At 56.4% G+C, this 13266-nt stretch overlaps 1 protein-coding gene across 1 annotated transcript in view; it reads left to right on the top strand.

Annotated features, from left to right (window-relative positions):
• C1QL1 (complement C1q like 1) overlaps positions 1–5393 on the top strand; it is a 59220-nt gene extending 53827 nt beyond the window's left edge. Inside the window, exon 2 of the mRNA XM_067556238.1 lies at positions 4983–5393. Coding sequence (XP_067412339.1) covers positions 4983–5162 — 180 coding nt within the window. The 3' untranslated portion in view covers positions 5163–5393. The remainder of the gene's footprint in view (positions 1–4982) is intronic.
• Positions 5394–13266: the final 7873 nt, after the last annotated feature.

Raw genomic sequence — 13266 nt, 5'->3', positions numbered from 1 at the left:
CTGTGCAAAAAGTAAAGGAGACAATGGACACCCCTGCCTCGTCCCACTGCATGAGTCAAACAGGGAGATTTCACCCCGTTACCTCAACCTGCTACTTCTGGCCTGGCGTAAGGAGCAGTTATCCATTTACAGAACTGTGGCCACTGTCCATATGGGACAGGACTTGAAATAGAAAGTTCCACTTTTTTGTATCAAAAGCTTTCTCTGTATCAAGTGATATCAAAAGAAATGGATCCGTTTTTGTGCTGGCATTATGGATGATTCCAAGTACTCTCCGAATATTGTCTGACATTTGTCTATCCTTAATGAACCTGGTCTGATCTGAGTTTATATAAACTGAGGACACGGACTGCAATAGGAAAGCTAGTATTTTTGCTAAAATCTTTATGTTAAGATTCAGCAGTGATATGGGCCTATGGGCTAGACAAGGTAAGTTCTGTGGCCCGTGCTATACAGGAAGTCAGACCAGATGATCAACAAATGGTCCCTTCTGGCCTGGGAATCTATGAATCTAGGCTAATTTCCAACGTCAGGGAGAACAACAGTCATTTCTTTCACAGGCTGTGGAAGTTCCTCCCCTAAATGAATGGCACTGAAGGTACTTCTCAAGGGACCCACAAATACCTCCTTAAATATGCAGCTGGAATGCCATCAGATCCTGGAGTTTTACCACTTTGCATATTTGCTGTTGCCTTTAAGATTTCTTCTTCTGTTATTTTTGTTAACTAACATTCCATTATCAATTTTGTTTATCTTTGGCAAGCCTGCTACTTCCAGATATAGCTGAATAACTTCAGAGAATTTGTTCGTTCTCACTCAGTTTCAGCAGCATCTCTCTCTCTGCTCCATAGTGCCATGGGGCTCTGAAACTCTGCCTCTCCCTCACTTGCTTCTCTTAGGCCAGTCTCTGCTGGCACAGTGACTCGCTCTTCCAAGTCAGTAACTCCCTTCTTTACTGCTAAACGCTTGGTTGTCAGATCCTCAAACTCAGACATGTCTGCTTTGGTAGCCGTTTGGTTTTCTTCAGCCCTGGCTTTTCTGCCTGATTTGCCTGCCATGTGTTCACTTAGCGTTTCTCCCATCTCCTCGTGGCAGCTGGAAACCCTCTTCTGAGGGAGGGATCTTTTTCAATTTTCAGATGTTTTGGAGAATCCAACCTCTGCACTTCTGTGCACCCTTTCTTGGAGAGTTTACTAGGTTTGAGGGGATCGTTGGAGGCAGCTGACTTTGCTATCCCAGGGGTTAGCTGCGTGTGTATGCTGCGCAGATAGCCGATACAGCAGACCATGACTGGATTGCCCAATAAGGCCCAAGATCCATTTCAGTAACGAAGGCACCAGGCCAGGTTTATTGCCAACACAGCACGGTAAAAAGTGCCCGTAACATGCTACAAGTACACTTAATACATGTCTGCCCGTGACAATGGACATGGCTCAGAAAATGACTGGACTCCCCATTTCCCCTAGGCCAGATAAGGACACTCCCTTTGAGACCCTCTTTTAGACACTGATACAAACAAGTTACGTAGTGCCCCTCTGACATGGTGAGATATCACCTTGTGCCAGATGGTTCGATCAAAACATTTCTATCCATCATCCTGTCATCCTGACCTTAGCTAAAAGAAGGGGGAGCATGTCCTTGTTATCTCTGGGGAGTGCACTTGTACCATGCCTGGCGTCAGGGTGTTCTGGTGCCACCTTTCTGGAATGTGCTTGCCTGAGTGCTCTGTGCCTATCGCTTCTCAGGAATGTGGGGTTTGCCAGTTCTGGGAACTTCCAAGCCGGCTCCCAGCTTGACTCCTGCTAACTCTGCTTTATGGCAGCAGGGCCTAACTCTGCTTTAGCTCCAGCCTCAGGCCTCATACGCGGCCTGTTGTACTAGGCCTCCTGTCTCAGGCTCTCACGTTCTACTGCACCCCTCAGAGCTCAGGCGTCAGGCAGCCATGTTAGCCAGGCCACCTGCTGCTCTCCAGAGCTGCTGGGTTTTTAATTACTGAAAATTATCCTCACTTTTATTTTGGTCCACTACTAAAATGACATTCCCTCCCCCCATCCCCCGAAGTGTTATGCACTACGGCGCTAAAAGAACTAGGGCACGGAGCTATTCGAACCAAACTGTAGCGCAAAGGTTTGTATTTATCAACGAGCCAAGACAGCCGCCCGTGTTTTATTAGCCTCATTGTACAGGGATATATTGTACAGGGATATATTGTACAGGGATACATTCGCAGCCTTCCTGCTGCGGTTCTCAGTCTGCGAACAGATGTTATTTCTACAGGGGACTTCTCTCATCTCACCACTGCTGGACGCTGTTGTGCACCAGACTGAGACTCTAACGGCACATTGGGCTGCGTATCTAGGAGCATTGCCAGCAGATGGAGGGAAGTGATTATTCCCCTCTACTCGGCCTCCTTTGGAGTACTGTGTCTAGTTTTGGGTCCCCACTACAGGAAGATTGTGGACAAATTGGAGAGAGCCTAGCAGAGGGCAACGAAAATGATTAGGGGGCTGGAGCACAAGACTTGAGGAGAGGCTGAGGGAACTAGGCTTGTTTAGTCTGCAGAAGAGAAGAATGAGAAGGGATTTGATAGCGGCCTTTAACTACCTTGAAGGGGGCTCCAGGAGGATGGGGCTAGGCTGTTCTCAGTGGTGGCAGATGGCAGAACAAGAAGCAATGGTCTCAAGTTGCAGGGGGGGAAGGTATAGGTTGGACATTAGGAAAAACTTTTTCCCTAGGCGGGTGGTGAAGCACTGGAATGGGTTACCTAGGGAGGTGGTGGAATCTCCATCCTTAGAGGTTTTTAAGACCCAACTTGACAGAGCCCTGGCTGGGATGATTCAGTTTGTGTTGGTCCTGCTTTGAGCAGGGGGTTGGACTAGATACCTCCTGGGGTCACTTCCATCCCTAATCTTCTATGATTCTCTGACTCAGGAGATCTGGGTTCTGTTTTCTGCTCAGCTACAGACTCATCCTGTGACCTTGGGCAACTCCAGAGGGGCCAGATTTTCAAAGCAGCTTGGTAGCCAGCATGCAAATGTGTCTCAGTCTCCGTCTATCCCAGGGGGTCCATGATCCATCCTGTGCCTGGCTTGTTGGTGTTGGACCGTAGGCTGTTTGGAGCCGGGACTGTATCTAACTGTGTCTGTGTGCAGGGCCCAGGACTGTAGGGCCCTGATCTGGGCTGGGCCCTTTAGGCGCTACTGGAAAAATCACACGACAACCTAGCTGGGAGCTGTCGGGCTGGGTCTGTCTCACAGAAAGCTTTCATGACCCTCGCAACAGCGACACCCCACAACACCCCAGCCAGCCCCCATCTCAACAGAAAAACAATCAGCGACTGAAACAGGAGATAGATAACGCCCGACTCCAAATGTGAACCGCAAACCGCCCCCCACAGGCAGGAAGGGAAGCGTGCCAGGGCCAGCGATGCCTAGCGACTTTGTTCTCGCTGTTGATTCCATGTGGAAGGTGCCTAGGTGCTATGGTGACGGGCGGCCGTGTACAGCGGAACCGCCATTCCCACCAGGGAGCTGGGCTTGGGGCCGTGGATGGGACGCCCTCGTGCCCCTCCTGCCCCGGCAGCTCCATGGACTCAGAATAGGCTCTCTGGTCCAAGTGACCAGCAGAGCACACGCAGGTGCGGGGCATGGCCCTGCACTCTCGGCAGAGACTCTCCCGCTGCCACCCCTGCCTGTGCCGGGGTCAGGCTGCACGCCGAGCCGGGGCAGGGCCAGGGCCATGGCACCTCTCCGGCATCCCTCTGCAGAAACAGCAGCCTCCACTGCGCCAGCGCCTCCCGCAGCGCCATTGGCTTCGCCACCCCCATGGGTGGCGGGTACCAGAGGCTTGGGGAGGTGCCACCGGCGGAAGTTCCCGCTTGGCCTCTGCCCCCCACCCTGCTCGTCTTCCCTTCCCCTCTCCACCTCTTCCCGCCAGGGCCCCCCCTTGCTCTGCCTCTGCCTGCCCCCCCCCCGCCTCTTCTCCCAATGCGCCACTCGCTCACCTCTCAGCCCCCCACACCTCTTGCTCCTCTTGGCCCCCCCTCTCACAACTCTCGGCCCCCCCTGCCCCGCCCACACCTCTCATCCCCACTGTCGCTGACCCTAGCTGAGTTGCTCCAGGAGAAGGCAGAGCGAGGGTGGGGGGCCGAGAGGCGTGAGTGGCAGGCGGGGGTGTCTTCAGGGAAGGGGGTGAACCAGCATGAACGGGGGGGGTCTGGCATGGGGGGCCAAGGGGCGGAGCATGGGCGGGGCCTTGAAGGGTGCGTGGGTGGGGCCCCCAGGTGGAACCAGCCTCCCCAAACGCAAGAGGCACCTGCCGCCTCTGCCTCCCTCCCCATTTAGAACGTGTCCCTCTCCTGGCCGGGCTGGGCCCATCGCTGCTCCTTCGCCTGCTCTTCTAAGGAGCCTTGTCCGCTCTTCTTCACCGCTTCCCTTTCCCGGCCCGGCCTGGCCTGGCCTGGCCTCTCCTTTGCTCTCTCGGCTCAGCGGCTCCCTCGCCCGCTTTCCCCCTTGCCGGTTTCAGAGAGTCCGAGACCAGATCGTCCGGCCTGACCCCCTGCAGCCTGGCTCAGGCAGAGCCACCCCAGTAATCGCCAGAGCAGCCTTGCTTGAAAACCGGTCACTGGTGGAGAGTCCCCCCTTGCCTGCCCTCGGGCAGCTGTGCCAGCGCCTGCAGGTCTCCAGCTCCAGCCGCGGGTGTGCAAACACCACGTGCCTCTTCGCCTCCCCTGGCCCTGGGCTATGTCCCCGCCCCAGTGTGAGGGGCTGGTCCAGCAGTGCATGGCCGGAGCAGACTGTGCTGGGCAGGCAGGGGCCCGGCCTCAGGCTCGGGGAAGGGATGCAGCCAGGCCAGGGGTCCGGGCCCTGATCGACCTCACCTGGAAGGGAAGGTGACCGGCCTGACACAGCGCGACCCCCGCAGCGAGGGGCTGGGGCTGGACCGTGGGCGAGGCGATGACGGCGCTCTCTCTCCTCCCGCAGGTGCGGGCCAGCGCCATCGCGCAGGACGCCGACCAGAACTACGACTACGCCAGCAACAGCGTCATCCTGCACCTGGACGCCGGCGACGAGGTCTTCGTCAAACTGGACGGCGGCAAAGCGCACGGGGGCAACAGCAACAAATACAGCACCTTCTCGGGCTTCATCATCTACTCGGACTGAGCCGCCCGCGCCACCACCCGGCAGACTGGGAAGGGTGCCCGGGGCGGGGCCCATCCCTAGAGCCTGGGCCAGGGGGGCTGGCCACGGCCCCCCTGCCACACGGAGTACTGGGGAGGGCGTCTGGCCGCTGACACTGAGACTCATACGCCTGCCCCCCTTCCCTTCCCTTCCCACCCCTGGTGGCCACTCGGCCCCCCATGACCCTCTGGTAGCCACGCAGGCCCTGTTCCATCCTCCCCATGGCCACATGGCCCCCCAAGCCCCATTCCACCACCCTCCCTGACAGCCACGCAGCCCCCGTGAACCTCCCAATGGCCACGCAGCCCCCATGAACCTCTTTCCACCCCCATCCCTGAGGCCCATGGCCCCCCGCCAACCCTGTTCCCCGATGGCCATGCAGCTCCCTACGAGCCCCTTCCACACCCCCAAGGGCCACACGGCCCCCCATGACCCTCCCCAATGGCCACACGGCCCCCCGTGAACACTGCACCCCCCTGAGGGCCACCTGGCCCTCCATGAGCCCTCCCAGTGGCCACGAAGCCCTCCTGAGCCCCAGTCACTCACAGCCCTCAATCAGGGGGGGAGGGTTTGAGGGGAAGATGCTAGGGAAAGGCCATGGGGGGGTGAGAGGGGCAGAATGAGCCGCTGTAATAGAACCTGTCCTGTCACTAGCCTGACCCCTTGGATCCCTGACCAGCACATTGGGTATTAATCCCAGTCGGCACCTGTGCCCTCGCTCCCCTACACTCAATGCCCATGCCCTCCCCTGCCCCGGGCACCTGTGCCCTCCCCTTCCCTCCCACTCGGCGCCCGTGCTATTACTTTGCCTCCTGCTTCCATTGGCTGCTGTTCCTCCTGCGATGGGGAGAGCCGGGTGGGGGGCTGCAGGGTGCTCCCAGATCCCTGCTGCTCGCTGGTTCCGTCTGGGCCCCGGGAGCAGGCGGGATCCTCGCTGGGTCCCAGGAGGGCAGAGGGGTGAGCACCGGCGCCAGCCTGGTGGGCAGCCAGCAGCTCATCCCCTCCCACTGGCTCGGATGCTGGGTCTCCCCAGACCTTCCCCAGTGTTACAGTCCTTGCTGGGGGGTCTGGGCCCCCCACCCAGCATGTACAGATATATATACCAGATGTGTGTATATTTATTTATTTGGGGGCCTCTCCTGGGGAGTGCTGCAGGGTATTGGGTCTTGCAGCCCAGCCCCCAAAGAATGGAGTGTACCAGCCTCCCTTCGGCACAAACCATCGCAGGTCCGGCGCGTGTCCCGGCCGTGCCAATCCCCTCACTGCCGCCCGTCCTGTCACCAGTGCTGGGGTATGGGCTGGGGGCCAGGCGGGGGGTGGAGAATCATTTTCTTACCAATATAAGAGCAAATCCGTGGTAAATAAGAGCTGTGACCTCTCCCGAGCCTGGTCTCTTCTTCTACACGCTGATCTCCGAGGGCTTGGGTGAGGAGAGATGTGACCCGATGGGGCTAGACTAGCTCGCACTGAAAATGCCCAGGTCAAGACAGGCTGCAAAAAGGAGAGCGGATGCTCCCAGAAGTGGTGGCTAACACCGAAGTTAAATCACCAGCCAGTCACAACCAGTGCTCCTGGGTCCCCACTCTGGTTAGTAAGAAGCTAAAACAAGAAGTTACACAGCCCCTTTACTGCATTTCACTCTCTGGCTCCGAACCTGCCACTAGGTCCAGTGAGGTGAGATGTTATTTGAAACTCTGCTCACTGTACAAAACGTTCTTCTGAGCCCCACAGGAGCAGCCCCATTACCAGGTTTAAAAGTGTTTATTAAAGCTAATGTTAAGTTATCTAATACCCAGGTTAAGGAAAGAGTTTCTGAACATCTGGGTATAATGCTTCAATTATCCAAAAGAGCAGAGACTTTGGTATAAAAGTCATATAGTCCATAGTCTACAATAGCCCCAATTAAGGTTAATACATTTCGCAATAGCGTTAAAACGTTAGCGTCCAAATATTCAGGTTCATCATTCATAAAAATGTTCCAAAGAGTAGCCTGTGGCAAGCCAGTCTAGCAATGAGTGTGGGCTGTCCCTCAGCCATGGCGCATTTGAGGGTAGATTGTCTCTCAGTAAATCCAATCCATCAGAAAAGTCTTTCGGGTCCTTTCCTGGCATCGCTCCTCAATGGCTCATTTCTCCTGGCGTGGCCGATGCCCGGTGATGTGTTCTAAATAGATGGGCCTTGACCACCTGATGGCGTCCGACACCATGAGTCGTGTAGCGCTGACCAGTTCCGCTACCTGCAGCACTCGCTCGTTACTGGGATCCCGTGTGCCCAGAGCTCTGACAATCAGTGCGTGTGTTCGAACCACTCAAGAGGGGCTGATTTCTCCTCCCTGTGAGCTCAGGCACCATAGGAAAGGCAGTGGGTCACTGGTGGGGAGACGCGCTCAGCGAGTCGAATAGCCCAGCGCCCTGGGGAGAGCCAGAGGACGAATCCCAGCAGGAAGGGGCCGTGGCCTATCGCTGCTGGTTGCTGGCCCAGTCTCTGGCCCTCTGAATGGGCTGGAAGCGGCTGAAGGTGGCTCCATCCGGTGGCTCTTGGTCACCTCTGTAAAATGAGCCGGTGGCTTGTCGTGCTGTTCCCTGAGCCGGGCTCACGTCACAGAAGCCGTCAGCACCGATGGGCCCCAGCTGAGAGGCCCAGCCGAGAGGCACTCGAGGGAATTAGCCACAGGGACAGAGCTCCCTCTGTGCTCCTCCAGGTGCTCCCCTGCGGGGCAGGCTGACAAGACTGCTGCATCTGCTCTGGGACGGAGAGGGGCCTTCTCCCTCCCGAGATAGCAGGAGGGCACCTCACACCAGCACTGAACGTGTTGCCTCTAAGACGACAGTGGAGTGAAGTTGGGGTTCAGTGAGCTCCCTTCAGGACAAGCCCACCTCACCCTAACCAGCAGGCTGCGCACACTGCCTCAGTCGACCGACCGATCTGCATACACATCTGTCACCTCTCTCATGCCCTCACAATCTGCACTGGGATGATCTGCACCGGGTCGATGTAGTACTTCAAAGCGGTACGGTTGCAGGGACAAATCCCACCACATGACTTGGGGGTCATGGTCCTTCCTGGATAGTAGCCGTTGTGGGGTCACACGGCCCGGCACTAACTGGAATGGCTGGCCCCACGGATAGTAACCCAGGCCTCCACAGCCCACTCTGCCACCAGAGCCTCCTTCTGTAGCACTGAGTAGGTGACTGCTCAGGGAAACAGGGCCCTGCTTAGACAAGGACAGGTGCACCTCTCCCCCCGCGACTTGCGGCAGCGTGGCGCTGACGTGGCCGTTTGTAAAATAGACGGTTTTGAAAAGTTGGGGTGAAATAAAATGGGCTCCTGGAGCAGCCTTTCTTTAGTGCCCAGGGGCCTTGTCACAGGCCCTCCCGGGAGCAGCGTCTTTCATTGGGTCTGTTAAGGGTGCAGCTATCATGGCAGTCGGGCGCGAATCGCCGAGAGCAGTGTTCTCAACCTTTTAAGTAGCAAGTCCCCCCTAACTTCTGAAATTTGAATAAGTGCCCAGCACTCAGTGTTCCACGGGATCTTACATTTACAGAGTGATGTGAGCCATAGGTTGGAAGAAGGGCTGCGCACACAAGGCCGTGATAGGACAGATGTCAGATCTAGTGTGGGTAAGATTACTACCGTTACACCAGGAGTGCGCAACTCAAGTATGTACCTGGGCTAGAGGTGACGTTGGCCAAAGCTGGAGGCTTTGAGCGGCATGCCAATGCTGGGGAATATAAAGCGCCGCACCAAATTTTATGCCCTAGATTTGAGAGGAGGAAGGGGTGAGAGAGAGACAGGAAAAGAGGATAAGTGGTGAAATCTGGGGCTGTCATAGTTGTCAATGTCACTGATCAGCTAGAGCCGTGAAATTGACATGTTTTCTGGGCACTGGGCTTTGAGCCAGGGAAGGAGGCTGACACCTGGGTAAGTTGCAGGCGGCTGCTGCCTGGCTGCCAGCCCGGGAGGTGGGCGACTGCCACCCCATCCGAGCTGGGGCAGAGGAGGCTTCCGCGCCGGCTGGGACCCAGGTATGTGGGCAGGCGGCTGCTGCCCGTCTTCAAGCCGGGGCGCTGGACGCTGTCTCTCGGCTCGGAGCTGGGTCACAGGTGGCTGCCACCCAGCTGTGAGGCCAGCTCGCGGGATGCAGGAGGCTGCCACTGGGCTCCTACCTCGGAGCTGGGACCTGGCAGGAAACGGGGGGCTGCTGCCCGCCTCCCCCAGAAGCTAGTGGCTGCCGCCCGCCTCCCAGCTGCCTCCCCTTCACCCTGTTTTTCCCCGGGTACCCCCTGCCTGTGTCTCGCGTACCCCCAGGGATACACGTACCACAGGTTGAGAAACTGTGGCCTAGAGCACCCAGGAAGCAATGCACTTGTTTCTGCATAGAGGGGATGGGACATTCTGACAAGGCCTTTCCCTTCCCTATTAATGGCCACCCCCCACCCACGATGCACCCCAGACAGTTCTCGTGCAGGTTGGCTAATTGACTTTGATCCAGGTTAGCTGTCAGCCCGCCCTCACGGGAGTGCCTGTAGGCCTGTTGTGTTATGTGGTTGTCCCATGTCTCGCAGTAGATGCTGATATCATTGTAAGCGGCTGTACACTGACTGTGGGTGCAATACTTTATCCATTAACCTCAGGAATGTAGCCACAGCCCCAAGCAGCCCGAAGGCCATGCTTCTAAACTGGAAAAAGCCCAGGGCTGTATAGAAGGGTGACTTTTCCCTGGATCCAGGGGCAATGGGAATCTGCCAGTACCCCTTGGATAGGTCAAGAGTGGATACACACCTGGCAGCGCCCAGCCTCTCCAGCAATTCGTTGAACCACGGCATGGGATAGGCATCCAATTTGGATATTGCGTTCACTTTTCGAAAAGCCATGCAGAACCGCGTTGAGCCGTCCTGTTTGGGTGCAAGCGCTCTCGGACTTCCCCACTCACTGGGTGACTCCTCGGCGACCCCCCCCGCACCCCCAGCCAGCGTGTTCTGTAGCTCTTGTGGCACAGGCTCCTGCAGGTTTCCAGATAACGGTGGCACACGATCCGGTGGGGTCGCGTCTCTATGCAATAGAACGCTGGGTGCGCCTGGCCTGGTGGTGCTGAAAACATGGAGGAGAATGTGCTGAAGGGTTTGTGTATCTGCTGCCCCTCTTTTGGTCATAGACCTTCCCCAACCAATACGGTCCCTGACTGGGGAGCCCCTGTTGCATGGGGACCAAGCTTTGGCTCACAGGGGAACGGAGAGACGAAGAGTCCCTCCTGTTCTTTCTATGCCTTCAGTAAGTTGACATATTTGGGTGACTTTCCTCTTCCTGGCCTGGCAAACGTCTTAATCTGTGGTCACTATTTTGAAGGGCCCTTGCCACCAGGGCAACAGCTCGGACTTGAGGCTAGACAGAAGAAATAGCACATGGTCCCCGATTGGAATTCTCAGAAACAGGCACCCCTGTTATAAAGAGCGTTTTGTGCCTTCAGCAAGTTCTCCTTTGCAAACTCACCCAGAGCGTCTCTCTTCAACAGAACACACACTGTACTGTGCTGGTGGACCTTGACTCCCATCCAGCCCTCCCACGTTTCAGGAATCGGCTCTGCTATTCCCCGGGCTTGTCCCCCACACAATAACTCAAATGGGGAAAAATCCGGTAGAAACTTGGGGAACTTCCCATATGGAAAACAGAAGAGAGGGTAGGAGCTGATCCCAGTAATGAGGACTGGAGGCCACTAACTTCTTATCATCCCTTCCAAGGGATTATTAAAATGCTCCACCAGCCTGTGCATGATAAGCAGATGTCTGAGGGCTTTCATCTTCAGCACGTTACACAGTTCATTACAGCAGGCGTGACAGAAAGTTAGTTCCCTGGTCAGTCTTTCTTTAGGAATCCCTCCCCAGGCGAATCCTTCCACCAACTCGGTGTGATGAGTATCACGTTGGGGGAGCAGGGGTAGTGTGTAACATAGACCATAATCACTACGCTGTATTGGTGCCCTGCTGGGCTTTTTTCCAGCAAGCCTATTAAATCTATCCTGATCCATTGGCATAAGGTCCGTACAACAGGGAGGGGCACTAGCGGGGGTCTTAGGGACCTTCCCTATGCTCGTCCACTGACATTCAGGGCATGAAGCACAATAGTCCCACACTTCCTTGTGCATACCCGGCCAACAGCTTCTCAGGGGCATCCGTTACGGTGTTTGGCTCTGCCTGAGATGTCCTCTGCAGTGTATTGTGAGATCTAGCTTTAACACCTCGCTTGGGAACAAGGCGTTGCACCCTGACTTCCCCGGTCTATGCGTCTTTCACCACCCAGTATATTTTTCCCTTTGCTATTCAAAGTGAGGCAATTGTTTGGATGATCATGGCTCTTGTACTTCATCGTTGACCTGGGCACATGAATCCCGCATTCGGGGAGGCTAGCCCATAGCCCCGCCCCTTCCACCTGAGACCACGTTGCTTTCGTCCACTCCCTCGCCAAAGCCCCGAGCCCCCCTACTGCAGCTGGAGGAGCCCCACCCCAGCTGGCTTGAGCCACCAGCCCCAGCCCGTCCTGAGACCCAGCCTGCCAGCCAGCCGAGCCATTGGCCCCAGCCCCGAGCAACCTAAGCACTGGGCAGACCTGGATCACCAGCCTGGCATGGCCCCAGACACAGAGCACCGGCCAGGTGTGGCCCCAGCCCAGGAGCATCGGGCCCCGGAGTGCTGGCCAGGTGGCCTCAGCGCCGGGTGGCCCCACCCCAGAGTGCTGAGTGGTCCAAGTGCTGCCCCAGCTGCCCCAAGTCCCAGACCAACGGCTGGCCCACCCTCGCCCCACATTTCAGGGGAGAGGCTGAGCAAGGGCGGGAATTACTGCTGCAACTCCATCGTTACTGGATTTGGGGCCATTACCTGAGGATGCTGATGATCCTTCCCCATAGTCATCGTCTCTCCACATTTGACCATCCTCTGGTGGGGTCTCTTTTTGTTGCATCTTTCACTTCTCCCTCTTTTCCCTCTGGGGATGCATTCTCGTCCTAATTTCATCAGTTTTTGGACGTACCTCTTGTCTCACCCAATTATCATGGGGTGGGGTAGGCTAAATTCTTGGTTACTCTCTCGTGATTGGTGTCCAGGCAGTTCTGTATTGTTGGCTGGACTTGTCTCATGGGTACAGTCACTCATCCCCATGGATGCATTAAAGGAATATGATGCCTGAAAGTTCTCCCTCATCCCTGGCCAGGTGTTCTTTGACCATTGTTTCACTACAGCTCATGTCTATTACGCCTTGGACCCTGATCCCATTAACCTTTACTGGAACCACTAGTTTCTCCAATACCCTCTTGTGAGCTCTGGATTTGGCTACCAAGACTTGTCCATAGCTGCAGGCCATATACAGACGCTCTTGTCAGAAGTGGTCCACTTGACCGCACACGAAGGAGCTGCTAGACTGGGAATGTGTTTCAACTGTTTGGGCTCCCATGTTTAATAGTATTCCCATGGGTCAGTGGAGGAGGCCGCAGACCACACAAAAACCACCTTCCTGTCCCATCTGTCCATGGGGATAAACCTCCATGGTCGATCCTGCTCTGTTGGTCCCATCCCCTTTAGAATGGGCAGTCAGGTTTCTCTCGTGTTTCCCCTCTTCACTCCTCCCCTGGTCATCTGAGTTGGCTGTTGTTACGTTGAGCCCTCTCTTGGTGTTTTGAGGGCAGGCCCATCAGTCAGCATAGCATTCTCAGCCAATGTCACTGCTTCCAACCAGTTTCCAGTCAATGTCATATCACCCACTCCAGTATTCCGGGCAGGAAGATCTGGAGTTGCTCTAACGCGGTGCTTCCCAACCTGCAGTCCATGGGCCAGAAGTGGCTGGTGGGGTCTTTCAAGGTGGCCCGCCGCTCCCCTCCCACTGGCTGCAGAAGGGAGCTGCTACCTAAGGACCCGGCGGAGCGCATTGCTGCGGGGCTACAAGACCGGTGCAGGCTCCTTGCTGCAGCCAAGGGGATGGGAGATCGGCGCTGCCCTGCCCTGGCTGTAGCAGGGAGCACGGCAAAGCACTGCGCCTGGGTCCCTAGGCACTGGGTCCCTGCTGGAGCCAGAGGGAGGGGAGCTCTGATCTCCCGTCC

Source organism: Emydura macquarii, unplaced genomic scaffold (genome assembly GCF_026122565.2).
Source record: "Emydura macquarii macquarii isolate MOO-44397 ecotype Brisbane River unplaced genomic scaffold, CSIRO-AGI_Emac_v2 contig_1692, whole genome shotgun sequence".
Taxonomy (NCBI): Eukaryota; Metazoa; Chordata; order Testudines; family Chelidae; genus Emydura; species Emydura macquarii.
Note: the sequence above shows the minus strand (reverse complement) of the source record. Positions and strands in the feature narration are given on the sequence as shown.